This window comes from Stylophora pistillata, chromosome 2 (genome assembly GCF_964205215.1).
Source record: "Stylophora pistillata chromosome 2, jaStyPist1.2, whole genome shotgun sequence".
NCBI classification, from domain to species: domain Eukaryota; kingdom Metazoa; phylum Cnidaria; class Anthozoa; order Scleractinia; family Pocilloporidae; genus Stylophora; species Stylophora pistillata.
Window position 1 is genome coordinate 17592900 of NC_142520.1, and position 20824 is coordinate 17613723.

General features: G+C 38.6%; 1 protein-coding gene and 1 pseudogene across 1 annotated transcript; both read right to left on the reverse strand.

The window, feature by feature from the left end:
- Positions 1 to 2653: 2653 nt before the first annotated feature.
- LOC148737483 (uncharacterized) lies at positions 2654 to 3635 on the reverse strand (annotated as a pseudogene).
- A 1724-nt stretch (positions 3636 to 5359) lies between these two features.
- Positions 5360 to 20786, reverse strand: LOC148737484 (uncharacterized). The gene is made up of 4 exons (XM_088749312.1): positions 20496 to 20786; positions 20076 to 20183; positions 14004 to 14075; positions 5360 to 6453 (listed from the first exon to the last, which is right to left on the reverse strand). The coding sequence occupies exons 1-4, from the start codon at positions 20784 to 20786 to the stop codon at positions 5548 to 5550; spliced, it is 1377 nt and encodes a 458-aa protein (XP_088605438.1). The 3' UTR covers positions 5360 to 5547.
- Positions 20787 to 20824: the final 38 nt, after the last annotated feature.

Here is a 20824-nt window from a genome sequence, read left to right on the forward strand (position 1 = left end):
TATCTTTTTGACTTTCTCGGTGATACCATAAAACAAACCCGAAGGCTTTTTGGTCACACATCAGAAAACTAGGAAAAGAGGGTACAGATACCCAGGACCTCAAAGTTAGAAATGAGGTGTTTATCGAACCATGAGCTAAGGCCGAAGTGCTAAATAGCCAGTTCTCCAGTGTTTTCAACAACGAAGAAATAGAGAATATCGCAGACCTTGGCGAAAGCCCTATCCCGACTATTGGAACAATAAAAATCACAACTCGTGGAGTTGAAAAGCAACTTAGCGGGTTGAAGGTAGATAAAGCGTATGGCCCTGATGGATTTCCACCCTGGTTTTTAAAGGAAAATGTCCATGAAATATCACAGGTCCTTAGTGACATTCATCAAGATTGTATTCCTACCGGAACTTTGCCTATCCAATGGAAACACGCCAACGTATGCGCTATTCACAAGAAAGGAAAGAAATCGGATCCCTCAAGTTATAGGCCCGTGTCACTTACCTGCATTGCATCAAAGGTACTTAAGCATATTGTACATAGCCATGTTATGAAGCATCTTTCACGATATAGGTTGCTCACTGATTGTCAACATGGCTTTAGAGCGAAACGATCAACAGAAACACAACTCATATGTACCATTCATGACATAGCAAGTGCTATCCAGTCTAACAAAACAATTCACGCCGCAATCCACGATTTTTCAAAAGCATTCGACAAAGTTCCCTATCGCCGACTCTTGAAGAAACTTGATTATTGCGGAATTCGTGGCCCACTATTTAACTGGTTTGAATCGTTCCAAACACAGCTTAACCAATCAGTGGTAATCGAGGGGGCATCATCTGCCCCTGTAGTTACGAGATCTGGTGTTCCCCAAGGAACAGTCTTAGGACCGCTACTGTTCTTAATGTATATAAATGACTTACCGGATACTCTTAAATCTACTGTTAGACTTTTTGCTGATGATGCATTGTTATATGGGACAATTTGTTGTGATGAGGACACAGCCGATCTCCAAGAGGACTTGTATGGATTAGAAGATTGGCAACAAACGTGGAAGATGGAATTTAATCCTTCAAAGTGTAAGATCATGTGTTTTACAACCAAGAGAGATCTACCAAAGCGAGAATATGTATTCTGTGGACAAATCCTAGAAGAAGTGGAATCTCACCCTCATCTGGGGGTAATGCTCGATAACAAAATGAGGTGGTCACCACACATTGAAACAATCACATCTAGGGCAAATAAGGTCCTGGGACTTATCAAGTGAAACCCGTGGAATTGTCCAAAGTCAGTGAAAGAAACCGCGTATATGACACTTGTGAGGCCAAAACTCCAGTATGCCTGTAGCGCATGGGACCCACATTACCAGAAAGATAGAGCCGCTCTGGAAAGGGTACAGCAGAAAGCAGCCCGCTTTGTCACTGGAAATTACGATCGAACAACGAGCGTGACGGAAATGCTGCAAGACCTACAGTGGGACACGCTTGAAACAATGAGAAGACATGCAAGGCTCTCCACTATGTACAAGATGTGCCACGGCCTCCTAGATGGGGATTGGGGAGATTATTTGATAACAAACAAAGAAAGGAGAACCCAAGGAGGCCATGATTTTAAATTTATTGTACCGAAAGGACATAAAGATATTTTTAGATTTTCTTTTTTCCCCAGGGCAATAACTGAATGGAACAAACTCCCAAAACAAACTGTTTCCAGCCAATCCCTCCGTGTTTTTAAAAGCAAACTAACTTAAATTTAGTTATCGGTAGTTTTAAATAGTTTTTAATAGTGTTGTATATTTAGCATAGCTTCACTTATTATTACCTTAGAGTTGGCGTGATGTCCTAAACGATTTTGCCGACATAACGATATTTAGATTTAGATTTAGAAATGAACCATGTTCGATGTCCAGAACACGTCTTGAGTAGGAACGTTTCTTCTCATTCTCATGCATGCGGTAAATCTGCTGCGGTTCCAGATTTCTGTACGATTCAGCGTTTGGGTGACAAACTCGAATATCGAAAAATGCAGATCGATTGTGTTCCCAAAAACCACGAGCATGAATGTCTAGCCTTGCATCTTGCGCCATGTTGGAACCACTGTTTAATTGCTCTCCTGCCGTGTCTTGGAGTTGGGGTTCGATTTCCACATCTTTGCATGCAATTCCTAAAACCTCAGCTTTTAAGTCTCTAAGTTCGTTGTGGCGCTGTATAATAATGATAATTATAATAATAATGGTAATAATAATAATAATAATAATAATAATAATAATAATAATAATAATAATAATAATAATAATACCAAAAACGAAATGGCTGCTGAAAGACTTATACCACAGGGATTTTTAAAATGAGGAATTGCACATATAAAGAAGTAAATATCATTTTTCTTTAATTAATTAACTAATTGTATGAATACGATGGCCGGTTGCTATGTAAATTCCTCCAGTTGCTATGTTAGAGGTCACATGACGACGCGTTCACAGTTTGAGCAGATTTAGGCGTCAAGCTAAAGAGCACTTTTCAGTCGTTTATTTCACATTGGATAATGCTTCCCGACCTTTTTTTTTTTTTTTTTTTTTTTTCATATCGAGTGGCTATGGCCTTTTACGTCTATGGCAGAGGAAAGAAAGGTGAGGCTATTCGACTGACTGCTCCACGAAACGACCCATCTAAGATAGGTACGCTATCGGCTAACAACGAGTTTTCAGAAGCCAAAACGTCAACGTAACCGTTGTGATTTCGGTATTTCTAGAGTCCTGAGAGTCCCATTGAGTAGTTCCTTCTGCTAAAATAATTTCCTTGCCTCCGGTGATGAATAACCAAGCAGGAATCCTGTAGGTGTTGATTGCAAAGACTGAGATAATAGGACACAAAGTGCGAATGTTCTGTAGGGCTGCAGAGCTATCGATCATAGCGCTGCATGTAAAATGTGGTTGTTACCCTTTGTTGTTTTACTGAATAAATCATTTGAAGCGGCGTAGTTTGCGTGACAACAACAATTGACTTGCCGCTGTAACTTTGAAGCACGCGACCATCCTCAGGAATTTTCTCGAAGTGCCGCATCTTGAGAAAATTCTCTCCCTTAAATCTCGCTGGAGACTAAATTTTCTCTGCCGCGTCGAGCCTTTGCAAATTGAGCTAAATTTCTCACCGTTCTTGTTTGTTTCCACGCTTCCACAGTAGCCTTGTACTAAAACCCAGATATGCTTAAAGATTTGAAATAGCATCACTAGATGGATGGGCGCCATGAGATCGGTCATTTTAGAGCGAGCGAGTTTTGCATTAATAGAGGGCCCGGTTTCCTTTAGGAAGCCATCCACCAAGGGACCCATAAGCTCCAGCTTGTTGCCACTGAGTTCCTCTAACACGGGATTGTAGTACCTATGATGCAATTGTGTACGGCTGAAAGGAACTAGGGGAATTAAAAGCACATGGTCGAGTGTCGAGTTGAATCTGTTTTGTGTGCGTGTAATTTGGTTGAAACCGAATGATTCACAGACCGTGAAACACTACAGGGATCATCAAGGTCTCTCATCCCGTACTCTCATCCCGTAGTCTCATCCCATCATCAAGGTCTCTCATCCCGTAGTCTCTACGGAGTTGGTGTTCCAAAACTGGTCACCTCTCTCTGTTTCATCCTCCATGCTGAAGGGCCTTAAACATAGTTTGTTTGATGTGCTCGCACTGTTATTATTTGCTGTCATTTTTGAATGGGCCCTTACTTTTCGGGCCAACTGCCACTGACGATTTCTGCGCCAGCGTGCTTCAGAGCTGCGGGAAGAAAACCCTATTTTTCAGGCAACCAACCATCATTTGCTTGGTTGCTAGGAAAATATCTACAATGACTGATGTGCGGCTCCATATTCATGATTTCCATGCCCCATATTTTGAGCCATCTGTGACAGATCTGCTTTGAATCCAGTGTGCTTTCCTCTTTTAAATTTCTCTTCTTGGAGGGCCTTCTGCTTAGCCACGGCGGACGGGCAGTCTTTCTCGAAGATCGCAATGCCCAGCTCTGGGGTAACGCCTGAACACTTTACTCTGAAATCTCAGAAGGGGCAATTTGGGTTGTGCACTAGATCATTCCTGATGTTTTTCAATGTAAAGCATCTTTGCCTTGTCGAGAAGCGAGTGCCTTTCCTCTATATAATATACTTCCCATACTGTATACGCCATTACACGTTGCAGTGGTGCTGAAAAGTACTCACGTATCCTTCAACTTGAAAAGAACGAAAGATCAGCGTGTTTGTAGTCAATGGATGTAACTTCTCCTCTCCTTAAACGATGTCTTCTGTCTTTTTCGAAGAGGACACTGCTTTTTTCCAAACAAAAGGATGGCTTAGAATTCTCCAAAAGAAAAGTAACTGTCGGGAAAGACTGGATCTCTCACTGAACCCATCTGTAGAGAACGACTCAATAAACCCGCGGTCAAACTCAACGTTTTACTTTATTTTGAATAGGAAAAAACACCTACGTGGCGAATACTCGGTCTGAAAAAAAGGGCGAAACTCCTGGAACTAAGTAAAGGTACTGGACATTTGATCCCTGTCACTCATTTCTAAATACGGTACGTGTAACACAACGTCACGTTCTCCTGAACACCATCAGTTTGAACAAAAAAAAGAGAGGATAAAAAGATGGCTATAAAAGATGACTATAAATTACCTGCGTGAGAAATTAACATTTGGTCAAAGTGAGCAAGAATTATAAGGAAAGAATACCATTGTTTGTAAAATTGTGGCCCAGGACTTGTGGGTCTCCATGTCATGCAATCCGAGAACAGCAGGGGGCAGTTCACGGCAGTAACTTGTGAAGCCAATGCATAATCCATGTTTGGCGCTAATGCATGGTATGTACAAATTCATGAGAAATACTCAAATTAAAGTGTAAATATGGCTAACATATTTATTGTATGGTTCATTACCAGTTTCAAATTGCATCCGTATCGTACAGGACGATTTTGCATTTTGGCTTGTTTTGTTTGGAAAATAACCGCTAACATTTTAAATATGAGGTAACCTGAACAACAGAAACAACGAAAGTTGAACTAAATTAGCTTTCTATCCAGAGTGTTGAGACGATTTCTCACCCCAGAACTGCCTGACGTCTTTTGAACGTGCGCGTTGTTGATCTTTGACCTCGAATTGCGTAACAAGGAATGGCGTAGTTTGATCTCTGTGTTACTTCTCTTTGGGGTCCTAAAATTTCGTAGTCTTGAGTAGGCCAAAAATTGTATTGGATTTTTGTGAATAAGAAGCCTTGTTCTTCGCTGAATTAACTTGGTATAACCCCATGCTATGTACCAAGGTACGATTTCACCCTCTCAATTCTGCCATTCCTTTGTCCGCCTAAATGAGCGGAATAACATTTGACGATAAAAACTTGCGACAAAACATTGCTTGATAACATTGTAAAATTTAAAAACGATAAAAAGCTATAGAAGGCTAAAATCGACGACGTTTCGACGTTGACATAACGTCATTATCAAGTCAAGAATGTATAAAAATAAGTTCTATAAATACTAAAAACGAACAACAAGAAAAAATAATTTGCGGGTTAAACAAAAAGTTTAGCACGTATGGAGTCCGTTTGCATGTTCAGATTAGGTTTGGATTTCTTAATATAAAGCATTTCAAACACTAAACACACAAATTTGCTTTGACACTTTCTGAGAGTCTTGAAATGACTTTCATTCAAACGATCCCTCCTACCATGCGCCTCATGAAAATGCTTGCCAATTGCCGAATTTTTGTGTTCAGCAACACGTTGAATAAAGTGTCGGGCCGTATAGCCGACATAATCTGCATCGCACAGATCACATACAAAATGATAAACAACGCATCGCTGATCTACAATTGACGGCTTGGGTTCTTTAGGTTTTAGGTCTTGTTCTAATATCTTGCTTACAAAAACTGGCCGCAAAACGAGGCCAATCTTATTACTGAGATCACACAGCTGTCTCCGAACAGAATTAGCTGAAACCTGATCATTGAATGGTAGATTTATTCTGACTATGTTGCTCTCGTCAGCATTTCCCTCCGCTGTGCCTGCAGAAGGTTTACGAGAAACAAAATCGGAAATAACAGAATCTACAAGACTACAAGGGTAATCAAGACGGCTAAAAATAGAGCGCAATTTGGCGCATTCTTCATTAAAAGCCTCTATTGTGGAGGATAGCGCATAAGCGGGATGTAACATTGTCTTAAATAAAGAGTCTTTATTGCGTTTGTTAGTATGACCGTGGAAATGTAAAAGCAAGCCAATATTAGTTGGCTTTCTTAAGACTTTAGTTTCAAGTTTTGTTCCATTCTTGATGATATCAATGCCGATGAAAGGAATCCTATCATCAACAGGAAGCTCCATCGTGAACAGTAAAGTGGGATGTAGGCCATTCAAGGTAGTAAGAAACTTAGTGGCAGCATCAGTATTTGACATTCTTACAAGAGTATCATCAACGTTCCTCTGTACAAATGAGGCATCATTGTCATGTATTGTAGTTCTCATAATAATCCAAGCAACACTGAGTAGGCGATAAGGGGTGGGTAAATTAACAGCAATGGTTTGAAGCGGGAAATATTGGAATAGTCATATGAAACGTATACTGAAAATAGTTTGTCGAAGATTAAATAAAACCTGTTTTATTGTGCATGCGCACGCACATATTCATATGATACGATCAGGCTTCTTTCGAAAGACAGAGGGAGGGAATAAAATTTGTATCTCTGCCAACTTACCTGAAGCTTTTAAAATGAAAAGAGACCTGACATAGTAGTCTTGCATTCAAGCTGTACTAGACAAACTTTGCATATTTTATAATTAGTGATGTCCGCTCTAAGGGTGGATAAGAAGATAATTCGAACACGGATCCGTCTAATTCAGAACAAGCAGAGAGTTCAAATGTTTTAAATATGGCTGCTATCATATTTTCTTCTATCCTGGGCTTTTTTTTTCGCTATTGGTTTTGAACAATTTTCTTTAAATTTACAACTGAATCTTAACAAAATATTTCTGGTTCAATATTGATCACCTTTTTAATACGTTGAATGTTTCTACCGCCCCACGCAAAATTAAAACTTAAAAGTAAAAGGCTTGGAAAACAACAAAATAACTGATAATAAAAGGAAACAAGGTAACCAAGTTCTTCTTACACAGTAAGTTAAGAGTCTGAAAAAAGTGTAATCTGGAGGCTTTCCTTTTGCCTACTATCGTTTCTTTTGCCCGAGCATTATCGGGGCCACTATGTTGCATTCTTTTTTGAAAACAAGTCACCTTTTTCTGCTCTGTCAACCTTAAAACTCCCCTCCTCCACCCCTTACGAGTTTGTCGAGCCCAAATGATTGGTGATCTTTTTTTCCGTGTCTTCTGAAAACTCCGATACCAAACACAACTAATCTTCTCACGCTGTATTTCTTTCGGTCATCACTTTAAATATTTTTTTTAGCAAGTAAGGAAATATTGGAAAAATTGTTCGCATTGTAACCAAAACAAAATACCCCACGCGGTATCACGGCTCTAATATAATATGAAAGTTGCTACATTTGATGATACTCTACTAGATATATACACTGTAAGTGTCATTGTCCCTGATTATATGTCCTTGGGCTGACTTTAAGTTGAGAAATGAAAATGTTATTAAACAATATCTCTTATCTTACTAATTATATCCTTCTCCTGCGAGTCTCAGATAGGTTTATTCAATTAAATTGATTCTCTTTTTACCATAGTCACCTTATTTCTTGTAGAATTGAAAGACTCAAGTACTTCTTACGTATATTTTTCGTCACAATATATCTGAAGCGTTATTGATTAGCGTAATTTCATTTTTATTGGTAGGGATATTGGGCTACAGCCTCTATTCCTTTCAACCCTCCGCCCATGCTCCCTCAAATATACTTTGAATCCACAGCAGAAAGAAGGTTATCATTCATTTAATTTCTTGGCCTGGTAACCCGTAAAGCTTTTTATCGCGAAAAGGACGCTAGGGAGTTCACGCCGACAGAATCAAGCGGAAGTGGACGAGTTTCCTCCCCCCTAGGATGGAAGAAATAAGCTTCCAGTGGCTACGCAACTTTCCATATCCAGCCTCCTTCCTCCCACCCTAAAACTCGAAGGTAACTAGCCTAAGAAGCTGTGGACCGGGTTGATATACATATATCATAACGATTGTCTGATTGACGACTACAAAGTGTGGCCTTGTCCATCAATATTCTATTTTAAACAATAGTACATTTTTTTTTCAACTTTGGTGAATATGTGTGATCATTTCAGCGTAGTAACTATTACAACTATCTCTTCAACAATTTCGTTTTCCCTGTGCATTGTCCTTTTACATTGCCCGCAGGATTAAAATGAGGAGGAATAGGCTTTGTTTTTGACTCACAGGTACTGTAGGTTGGTATTGTTCATGAATATCTCTTTTGGCAAGTCCTCCAACTGGTTGTTGTGCAAGCGCCTGTCAACAAATGATGGCAGTTAGTTTGTGTAACGAGCGTTCAGCTGCATTGCTGATATAAATGCATTATCGTTATCATCAATACCTTCAAGTTGTGAAAAATGTTTTGGGTAAGAAGCAAAGCTACTGATACTGCAAGAGTTTCATATTTTGAGCCAAACGTGTCCACTGCATTATTACATCTCGTTGATCGCGCGAAGCCGATCTATCAGACATCCATCCATGTAACATGTATTAGCCATCGGCCAATCGTATTTCTGAGAATCCACAGGGCGTTCGTGCTTTCTTTGGTGACATTTCCTTTACCATTAAGAAATGAACTGAGAACACAGTCGTTTTGTCGAGGAGCATTTGAAACAGTGTATCAATTTTTTCGTAATATGGTGCTGCGCAGTAATGCAAAATTAAAAGCCTAACCTTGTGGAAAGGAAGCTTTTTCTTTGCCATTATGAAATGTAAGGAGAGATATTTTTTTCGTAATTTTTGTAATTTTTTCAATTAATTTACAAATGTCATTATGGGCCAGCCAAAGACCAGCGCGTGGTAACGATGACTGAAACTAGATCAGTTAGAACCTGTGAATACATCACGGTGTCGGTGTGTTGATAATATATTTTTGTTTTCACATCTCGTTTACGCCAGTTTGTTATCCCTTAATTTAGAACTTTAAGAAGTTCTCGGGGTTTTCATTTAAGCCGAATGATCTGGTTACTTTACTAATCGCTTTTTGGTCTCTTGATAGTTTGGTTAGATTGACGTCTCCGTGTTTAGTTAGTGCTTTTTAGAAAGAAAATTATAGTTAGAGTTTTAGTCCAGGATAAGACACCGTGTAAACATGATCCTTTTTCGAATGAAAGACAAGTTTAGATCGTAATTCTCGATCAGGTAATCACGATCCGCGAGCAACAATAAGCAACAACTTGTAATACACTCAGGACCTTCTGCTTAGCACTAAAATGGAAAGCCTTTCTCGAAGATCGCAATGCCCAGCTCTGCGGTAACGCCTGAATTCTTTACTCTGCAATTTCAGAAGTGGCAATATAGGTCTGTGCACTAGATCCTTCTTAGTGTTTTTCAAAGGCATCTTTGCCTTGTCGAGAAGCGAGTGCCTTTCCTCTGTAAATATACACTTGCCGTACTGTAAACGCCGCAACCGTCTTTGTAGTGGTGCTGAAAAGTACTCACGCATCCTTCAACTTAAAAAGAAAAAAAGATGGGCGTGTTTGTTGGCAATGGATGCAACTTCTCTTCTTAAACCATGTCTTCTGTCTTTTCTTGAAGAGGAGACTGCTTTTTCTCAAACAAAAGGATGTCTTAGAATTCTCCAAAAGAAAAATAACTGTCGGGAAAGACTGAATCCCTCTCTAAAACCATCAGTTTGTACAAAAAAAAAGAGAGGATAAAAAGATGGCCATAAAAAATTACTATAAATAACGCGCGTGAGAAATAAACATTTGGTAAAAGTGAGCAAGAATTATAAGGAAAGAATGCCAGTGTTTGTGGTAACTGACGTTTGCTTTGCAATGGTGGCCCAGGACATGGGGGTCCGCATGTCGTGTAATCCGAGAGAAGCAGAAGGCAGTTCACGACAGCATTTCGTGAAGCGAATGCGCAATCTATGTTTGGCGCTAATGCATGGTATGTACAAATTCATTAACAATGCTAAAATTAAAGTGTAAATATGGCAAACATATTGATTTTACGGTTCGTTACCAGTTTCAAATTGTATCCGTATCGTACAGGACGCTTTTTTTGTTGAAGTTGTTGAAGTTCATTTATTTGTTTAAGCAGGTTGATTAATTGGCAGCTGTAATAGCTGATGTGGATCTGCTGTCCTAACCCACCCATCTCACCCTATGGGAGGACATCCATCACACAGTAATCTCGTGTGTGGGAAATTAACGTCTCCTGCCCTAACCCTGCAGGAAACGGGACCTCCATTTATTCATCCCTATCCGAGAAGACTAGAATAGCTAACCATTTCTTGATGTTATAGAAAGGTAGCAAATTCTTCTCAGTTATTTTAAGACCTTGAGTGTTGGTCCGGCCGGGGCTCGAACCCTCGACCTCCCGCACTACAGTCCAGCGCTCTATCCATTGAGCTAACCGGGAGGCGGTTGCACATTGGCTTGTTTTGTTTGTAAGATAACCGCTAACATTTTGAACATCAGGTAACCTGAGGAACAGAAACGACGAAAGTTGAACTAAATTTGCTTTCTATCGAGTGTAGAAACGATTTTTTGCTCCAAAATGGCCTGGTGTCTTTTCAACGCGCGAATTGTTGATTTTTCACCTCCAATTGCGTGACAAGGAATGGCGTATTTTGACACCTTTGTCAGTTTTATTTGGGGTCCTTAAATTTCGTAGTCTTGAGTAGTCCAAAAATTGTATTGAATTTTTGTGAATAAGAAGCCTTGTTCCTCGCTGGATTAAATTGGTATAACCCCATGCCATGTACCAAGGTGCGATTTGATCAACTCAATTTAGCCATTTCTTTGTCCGCCTAAATGGCTGGAATAATGAAAAACAACAAAAATCGCCCAAAAACTTAGTTCGCGACGGAATTAGACAAAGGGAGCTTCAGACTGTTCGTAAATACGTGTTCTTTCCATTGCGAAAATCGTTGGTTTATCGTTTGGTTTATTCTCAAGCGACGTTCAAATTACTGGTTATCTAGTCCTAGTGAAGCTGACATGAGAGCCACCAAATCCATTTTACCGCTGTTCGCGTAAAATCAAAATGCAATGGAACTTAAAGTTTTTTGTCTAAAAATAATGCATTCAGACTTATATTCTGCCAAAGCTAGAGGATTTTCAATTTTTCGTATTGCACATCTCCAAGCGCTATTTAGGGAGGGCCGCTCTTAAGTAATTAAGTTTAATTTGATCTACGAAAAAATTCGGCTAAAGTCGCTCACCATGTCAAAGATTTTTTAGAATGGTGCTATTTTATTTCTAATTTCTGAAAAAAAGAGCTTCTTCCTGTTCAATGTTGTACACTTTTCTCATCCACAAAATATTTCTATCGGATTTTAAAACAATTTCCAACTAGAATACTTGGAAAAAGGACGAAATGGAAACGACGCACCAGACCCCTATTGCACCCTAATTGTAGCGCACTCCTTAATCCAGTTTAACAGAAATATAAACAACAGTAAATGATAAAATTTAAGTACGGTTATAAGGAACCAGATGTCCTCTATAAAGGCCTTAGAGAATTCGTGGGGGTTCATGAGTTATCTAACACCTTCCTGTATTTTGTGATAATGTGCAGAGAAAAGAGCTGAGGTGTTCACCACTGGTATTTTGTTACTTAATTGAGATAAAGAAACGTGGTTCAGAGACACTAGAATATGGGGTCTGGATTTAGGAAGGACTATTACACGGGACTCGTACCTCGTCCAAAGTCTTGAACATTTTTTTCGATTCAATAAGATTTCTAAATTTCGCGTAGAGGATAAGGGGTGAGTAAATTAACAGCAATGGTTTGGAGCAGGAAATATTGTATTAGTCATATAAAACGTATATTGAAAATAGTTTGTTGAAGATTACATAAAACCTGTTTTATTTTGCACGCACAGATTCATATGATACGATCAGTCTTATTTCGAAAGACAGGGATGCCCGAATAAAATCTGTATCTGTTGAGGAATCAGCTGAAGCTTTTAAAAATCAAAAGAAACCTAACATAGTAGTCTTGCATTCAAGCTGTATTAGACAAACTTTGCATATCTTATGATTGGTGATGTTCATTCTTAAGGGTGGATAAGTAGTATTATTCGCACACTGATTTGTCTAAATCGGAATAAGCTGAAAGTTTAAATGTTTTAGATAAGGCTGCTACCATATTCCATTCTATCCTATTCTTTCCGCTATTGGTTTTAAACAATTTTCTTAAACATTTTACCTAAATCTGAACAAAATAATTCTGGTTCAAGATTGAACACCTTCTTAATACGTTGAATGTTCCCACCGTCCCACGCAAAATTAAAACTTTGAAGTAAAAAGCTTAGAAAACTTCAAAATAACTTGTAACAAAAGGAAACAAGGTAACCAAGTTCTGGTTACACTGTAACTGAAGAGTCAGAAAAAAAATGTAATTCAGAAGCTTTCCTTTTTTCCTTTCATTTTGTCAAGGAGCCTTTGAAATAGCGTAGACAGTTTTCGTAAGGTGCTTTGATGCAAAATAAAAAGCTTAACCATGTGGAAAGGAGGCTTTTTCTTTGCCATAGTGAAATATAAAGAAAGATCATTTTTTCCCAACTTTTGCAATTAATTTACAAACATCTTTCATCTCTTTTCTATAATGGTGTATGTAGCCAACGAGTTTTCCTGAGCTACTGCATGGTTTTTAGAATTTCCTAGTTTTAAGTGTAGGTGCGGCTTTATAAAGATGTACAATCCACCCAGTTAGAAGAAGTGGTCCGGGTCATTTCGAGTCCAAGAATCGATTTCGTTAAACTTTGCCCATGAATCTTTCCTACTTTAAAATTAAACGAAACCTCATTCCCTTTTCAAACTAAATTGTCCATAATTGAATTTTTCGATCCGGGGGATATTTACGTAACCCCTAATGCGAAGTTCCTTTTTAAAGAGTGGCTATAAGGGGTGATGGCTTTTACGGCTAATGGTTGATATTTTGACTAATTCATGGTTAGCGGTATAGCTTTTTTTTTCATTTTTAGCATCAGAACCATATTATCTCGCATAATTGAGTTGCAAAGCACGAAATAAGGACTCTAATCTTTCCATTTTCTTTTGGAAATACGGAAGAGGGTTCTTTTTTTTTCCTTTCTTTTTGCGTGAGCGTTGAAAATTGTAATGAGTTTATTACAGCCGATCTCAAGTCTCTATGTCTTCGATGATTTCCTTGCTCTATTCTGCTGCGTTCTAGTATTTCCAATAATTTTGAATATTTTCCTAAATATTATCTCTCGAACCTTACTAAGGCGTAAATCTTCACAAATGATGATTACTCCCATGACACACCACACCAAGATATCATAAAATGAGGAAACTTATCCCCGCGACTCATCATGTATTTTAAATGTCTGAGGGCACATCAGTATGCAAGTGTATTCTTTTATATTTCCTGACGAAACTTTCTTACACATTCTAATAATGAGTTATTACAGTGGAACCCCTCAAAACCCGACGCCCTTGGGACCGGAGGAAATGTCCGGCTTAGAGGGGTGTCTGGTGTACTGAGATTTATGTACCCATAAGGCAATTTTATGCAGCAGAATGTATTTTCTGACTGTAAGTACCAGTACATGGTACTTACAGTACATGGTAACTAGGCTAAGAAACTGTGGACTGGGTTGATATACATATATCATAACGATTGTCTGATTAACGACTACAAAGTTTGGCCCTGTCTATCAATTTTCTATTTTAAACAATAGTACATTTTTTTTTTAACTTTGGTGATTATGTCTGATCGTTTCAGTGTAGTAACTATTACAACTATCTCTTCAACACTTTCGTTTTCCCTGTGCATTGTCCTTTTACATTGCCTGCAGGATTAAAAATAGGAGGAATAGTCTTCACTTTTGACTTACAGAACTCTTAGGTTGGTATTCTTCATGAATATCTCTTTTGGTAAGTCCTCCAACTGGTTTTTGTCCAAGAACCTGTCAACAAATAATGGCAGTTAGTTTGTGTAACGGGCGTTCAGCTGCATTACTGATATAAATGCATTATCGTTATCATTAATACCTTCAAGTGGCGAGATATGTTTTGGGTAAGAAGCAAAGCTACTGATACTGCAAGAGATTCATATTTTGAGAAGGTGTCCACTGCATTATTACATTTCGTTGATCGTGCGGAGCCGATATATCAGACATCCATCTATGTAAAATGTATTAGCCATTGGCCAATCTTATTTCTGAGAATCCACACGGCGTTCCTTCTTTCTTTGGTGGCATTTCCTTTACCATTAAGAAATGAACTCAGGACACAGTCATTTTTTCCAGGAGCATTTGAAATAGCGTATCAATTTTTCGTAAAGAGGTGCTGCGCAGTAAAGCAAAATCAGAAGCCTAACCCTGTGGAGAGGAGGCTTTTTCTTTGTCATTATGAAATACAAGGAGAGATAATTTTTCCGCAATTTTGGCAATAAATTTACAAATGTCTTCCACTTGATTTCTATGATGATATTTTGGCCAATTTACGGTAAACGAATACATATTATTTTCATTGTCGGCACTGGAACTAAATGATTCGCATAATTGAGTTGGAAAGCACGAAATAAGGACTCTAAGCCTTCGATCTTTTTTTTTGAAATACGGAATGTTTATTTACGCAGTTAATGATCTCGCTATAATCTGTCTTTGGGGTTTTCGGTGTTTAAGGTTTCAAATTAATTTTTAAAAACTGTAACGGCTCATTGTGATAAAAAATTTAAAAATGCTTGCCTCACCATTCGAATACACATGCATTCTTGACCAAATCTGTTCGTTCAAGATGGCTGGATATTGGCCTCGTCCTTTTTTATTTCTTGCGTTTTTGTGGTCCGAGACAAAATTGAAATCCATTAAAACGCGAAAAAAAGAATAAGGCCAATATCCAGCCATCTTAACCGAACAGGTTTGGTCAATAACGGATTTGTTAGGTTGAAAAAAGTGTTCAACATAATAAGAATAAGCAATTACTTGTTTATTTCGAGAGCCGGTAAAGAAATCAAACAGTGTTTGAAACGCAATAAACCCATTAAGGACGTTTAATGTTTTCTTTGTTCTTCGCCTTTCTTGCACTCTGAGTGGTCGTCATTGCAAAAAAAAAAAAAATCATGAACTTTGTAGGTCCGCTCCACGCAATCCTTTCCTTGAGCTGGATCATGGCAGGTGTAGACAATCTCTTTTCTTTTTAAATTTCAAATTTCAATTTCCGTATTCATGCACGGTGCGTGTGATTTTACAAATTAACCAATCACTTTCAGAGGGCCGAGTCATTGGGGTTTGCGGCGTTGCGGTGTTGACCCTTTTTTAATGCTGTATTGCGGTGAAGAACAACTCACATTGCGGTTTTACAGTGATCTCAAAGCTTACGATGTACAATGTTTGTAATTTGAAATTGACGATGTTCGGTAAAATAGAACATTTCCAGTAGTATTGCAAGTTCCAGTGTTGAAGACTAACTTCGTTAGACTTTTTAACCTGTAGTTAATTATCGAAGAGAACGAGCTAATCTTTAATAAACGTTGGCTGATTAACCCTAGATTGTGTTCGTCAACATCTTACTTTACCTCTGGACCACTACAACACGCATTATGGACCAGCCAAAGACCAGCGCGTGGTAACCATGATTGAAACCGGATGAGGTAAAACCTGTGAGTATATCATACTGTCGGCGTGTTGATAATATCCCTTGCGGAGATGCGGTGTTTGTTCCGAACAAATGGGGGATCTGAACACCGCAAACAGAATAGAGTCTATTTTGTTTGCGGTGTTGTGGTATTAAGAGCCCCCCATGTTCCCCTCCGTTAAAGAACTTTAACCTTGACATTGAAACTGACGTGGACGTTTACCGCGTTTCTTGATTGTTGTTATTGTTGTTGTCGTTTTTTTTTATTATTATTACTATTATTACGGAGTTAGTTTGGTTTCTTTTTTTCCTTTTGACTTTTCGTTTACGCCAATTTGTTATCCCTTAATTTAGAGTTTTATGAGGTTTTGGGGGTTTTTATTTAAGCCGAATGAGCGGGTTACTTTACTAATTGCGTTTTGGTCTCTTGATAGTTTGGTTAAATTGACACCGCCGTGTTTAGTTAGTGCTTTTTCATAAATTATAGTTAAAGTTTTAATTCCGGATAAGACCCCGTGTAATGAAGTTCCTTTTTGGAATAAAGACAAGTTTAGACCGTAATTCTCGATAAAGTAATCAAGACCCACGGGCAACAGTAAGCAATAAGTATGATGCACGATCCTCGCAGTAGATAGCGCTATTTAAACAATAGCGAAAATCAGACCTGAAAAGAATCAGGCCTGTACGGGATTCGAACCACTGACCTCTGCGAAACTAGTGCAGCGCTCTACCAATTGAGCTTACAAGCCAACTGGGAGCAGGCCAGGTCTAATTTTCGCTATTGCTTAAATAGCGCTATCTACTGCGAGGATCGTGCATCATACGTATCTAATACCGCAGTTCAAAATATATGAACTTCATATATTTCATTGTATCTGATTTATCACTTTCACGGGTTTATTACGAATCAACTTAACGGCCTGCTCCCAGTTGGCTTGTTAGCTCAATTGGTAGAGCGCTGCACTAGTATCGAAGAGGTCAGTGGTTCGAATCCCGTACAGGCCTGAATTTTTTTCAGGTCTGATTTTCGCTATTGCTTAAATAGCGCTATCTACTGCTAGGATCGTGCATCATACGTATCTATACCGCAGTTCAAAATATATGAACTTCATATAATTCATTGTATCTGAGTAAACAATAACTTAGTTGATGATTATGTCACATACCGATTCAAAGCGACACTTTACCTTTCTTTTGGTTCCTTTAATTGTCACGTGTTCTTTTCCAAAGTTGAGACTATTTCTAAATCTATGTGTATTATATAGTAGTATTCACGTGTGGAAACGAATACAAGGGATGTAATACACTCGGGACCCACGGATTTTCATGTATATATGTAGCATGTATTTAATTTATTGCAGTAGTTCTTTATTGGTTAAGAGTAAGTGTGTAAAGGACGTGAGTAAACGGTTTTCAATTTAACCGCGGTGTATTATACTATATATGTTTGCACAATACTCTGGTACTTTCTTCAAGTATAGATTCCAGTTCTCTGCTTTGATATAAGAACGTTCCAAAGAATAGGATAAGAAAGAAAGAGAGAAAGATCCTTGGTTTCACGGTCTATCGCACGTGTGTGTATCAACCCAGGAATCGAGATTCAATTCCAGCTTCAAAAGAAACATTTGCAGCGAAAATGATTTTTCTTTTCAATTTTGTATGATATTTCCTTGATATATCAATCCGGAGAGTAAACACAGTGAGTTTTATTGAGGCGTACATGTATCTAGAATATAAACTTTCCTTTCGTCGGAGTGCACATTTATGCAAGTGTATTTTCTTATATTTCCTGACGAGAATTTATTACACATTCTAACAGTGAGTTGTAATTTGATCAAGTAGATAAAGAGATCATGTGCAAGAGTGTTCACCCCAGGTTTGTAGATTTAAAGATAGTGTATACGATTACGATAATTCTTACCCTTATAAAATGAACCCAGCTGCTGGCGATACATCTGGAGGTGAGCACATTTGAATGACCCCGCGGAGAAGCTATTACGGTTAAGTATAATTACGGAGCTGAGCAAAAAGTTTCCAGCAATCTGATAGGTCGAGCGTTTCCTTATATGACGCAATATAAACCGCTCCGCGCGGTTTATATAAAATGTTAAAGGAAAATGTTAATAAATGTTACTAAAATGTTATGATTTTAGAAATTTCTCTGTTGTTCAGTTCTGAAATTATACTAAAACAATTATTCGCCACAGGTTCGGTGAACATTGTCGAATAATCCCCTCGACTTCGTCTCGGAGATTATTCGACGATATTCACCTCGCCTTCGGCGAATAATTGTTAATTAGAACTTATCGTCGATCTTGTAGATCGAATCTTCGACAAGTTTAAGAGCAATATTGATACTAAACTTGGTGCCTTTAGATTCCTTTCCAAAGTATCATTTCCGGATAAGGATATCGTATCTTTTCCGGATACCTGTGGACATCGCCTTATTTTTCCCTTAGGATTTATGATTGCTTGAACCGTAATTGATTTAAGTAAACTTTATTACTTTGCGTCCTCACAGACAACAAAGTCCTGTGGAATCCATTCGTCTTTGTAGTACAAATGTAAATATTTCACGGAGTTTTTCTTTAGCTGACAGAATGTATCAAAGAGTTGTAATTAAGGGGGAGACGATGTTAACTTTAACAATTTACGATGAGTCGTTCTCTATTTCAATGGTTGATGGTTTAATTCTAGGTCCTTGACGGTTGACTTTTATTAGGAAGATATCAAAACTTTCTGTTTTTTAACATAAATCATTTCTCCAGTAATTTTCAGATCAAGCCTTTCTCTGGAGAAATGCATTGAGGCCTAAGTCAAAGACCCTTGACAATTGTTAGATCCAAACATTATCTTAATTCCTGTCTGCATAGTCACAGAATCAGATGGCGAAAGAGATTAAAAAGCTGCGGAGGATTACCGTACGCGTACTCAGGCTCGCGCCTGCACTCTCTTGCTAAAAAATTAATGGAAATTAATCATGGGAAGGTTATGAAACAAATAAACCACGTTCTGGCTTGCTGGTATGTCGTCTGATAATGTCGTTGGCTGAGAGATTATCCTCAAAATTTCATATTTGCCGTCGAAGTTTCGCTTCTCGGCTAAGTTTTCATTTTTCGGGCAATCTCTCAGCCGCGGACATTATCAGCCGACATACCAGCCGCCCGAAGGGGTTTATTTACTAAATACCACAGGGATTTTTAAAATGTAGAGTTGAATGGGGGACGGTGAACGGTGTGCAATTAGGATAAATTCTGAATGTTTCGTTTAGTAAATAGGCGTTGCCTATGATGATAGATATAATTTAATTAACACAACTCGTGATTGACATTAATTCCTCACAACGATATAAAGTGATAGCTTGTCGTCTGATTTAAACCAGTTTTTCAGAAGAATCAGTTAGAGAGAGAAGTCGATTTTTGTATCTGTTCGCTTACCCGAATCTGCTAACCTGAAGTGAGAAACCTGCTTTTACGACGCGCCACAGAGGTAAGTTTCCAGTCATGTTTTCTTAAATTTGGCCATGAGACTAAGACTAAATCTGCGTTTTCTGATTTCGAATTACAAATGTATTTCTCTTAGATCGAATAATCATTAAAGTTTGGATAATATTATACGGTTTGTGGTGGTCGTCTTAGCTGACTAGTTCCGAGTAAGGAAACACTGAAAAAAAAAATGCATAAATGTTTCATATTTCGCACACCGTGCACATTCGTACTATCCCGCTCTCTATTTTATTTGTGAGCTTTTCTGCTTAAAAGATATTGGTGTGAAAAAAAAAAAGAAAAAAACACAGAGAAAGAAAGAAAAAAAAGCAGATTGGAATAATTTTCAGAATTCTCATCCGGAAATATCGTAATCGTTGCAGATATAAAGTAGTAAAAATAATCTTTGTTCAATTAATTATTTAATTTATTAATGATATAAATACGATGGTCGTTGCAAGGTAAATTCCTCACGTTACTATCTTAGAGTTAGAGTTCACGTGACGAGGCATTCACGGCTTGAGCAGATTCAAACACGAAGGCGCGCTGTAAATAGGTTGGGTCCGCCCCTTGATTTCAGCTCAAATGAAAGAATCATGCAATATTGCGACCAACGGTCCCACCTTTAGTGAAACGGTGTGCATGGAAGACGCTGTAAAGGTATTATTTTGGGTCAAAAATTAGAAGATATAGAGTCTTGTTGACTCTCATTCCCACAATTTAGCTTATTTTGATTTTATTTGGCACCAACACATCGTTCGGCCGTTCAAAGTGCGATCTACGGTGGACTATGCAGTCGTACAGTTGTCTTTTGAAAGTTCGCGCCGTGTAGCTTCGGCTTACATCCCCAAGCCCCTTGTATACATCGGTTGGCTGAGCCTTCAGAATATTCCCATTGAAACTAGCGGCGTCATAAATACTGCATGCGCAATATTGTCTGTGACAATACAGCTAAAGAATGAATAAGTTCACAAGTAAGTGCGATTAGCAGCCAGAATTTCACAACTCTAGTGGTTGTTCGGCAACATTCTTAGCTGACACTGCTCGAAGGATATTTATTGTGGAATTTGTGCGTTATGGCTGACGGAAATAACCCATATATGCCAAAGAAAAAGCGTCCAACAGATCGAGCTCTTCGGTTCTCTTTCAACAGAGAGCTTCCTCGAACTCAAGAGAGTAGACTAGACTTCTTGGCATCAAAGACCGCGTCAAAATGGCAAAATGCGCGAAAAATCTAACAAAAGCGACCTCAAGTACACATACTGTGGGCATGATGGAGGCTCTTCTGTTAGCTTTTGAGGAGAAAATGGAGAGGAAAGGACTTGCATGGAGCCAACTGAGCTTATCATCAACTGGAAGCTCAGCTAGTCCGGACCCCTTTCTTGTTTCTACACAATCTATCACACACTTTTCTTTTCCTTTAGCGTCTTCCACTTTATCTTCGCGTATTTCTTTGCCTTTCTCTGATCCAGTTTCTCCCATTTTCCCTCCACATGCAGAACATACACCACTAGGAATGTAGATCACTGCGCCTTTAGCAGCGAACGACCCCATATATCTCTGCACCGAGGGAGCTCTGCGAACTTTGTATT

Excerpts from the sequence above, each read along its gene's own strand:
- LOC148737484 (XM_088749312.1), bottom strand. The coding sequence starts at position 20,786 with ATGGGGTCGTTCGCTGCTAAAGGCGCAGTGATCTACATTCCTAGTGGT. Across the intron at positions 20,184-20,495 it reads GAGCCTCCATCATGCCCACA|CTGTATTGTCACAGACAATA; the intron begins GTATGTGTACTT and ends TTCATTCTTTAG. Across the intron at positions 6,454-14,003 it reads AATACCAACCTAAGAGTTCT|AGGAACGTTGATGATACTCT; the intron begins GTAAGTCAAAAG and ends TCATTTGTACAG.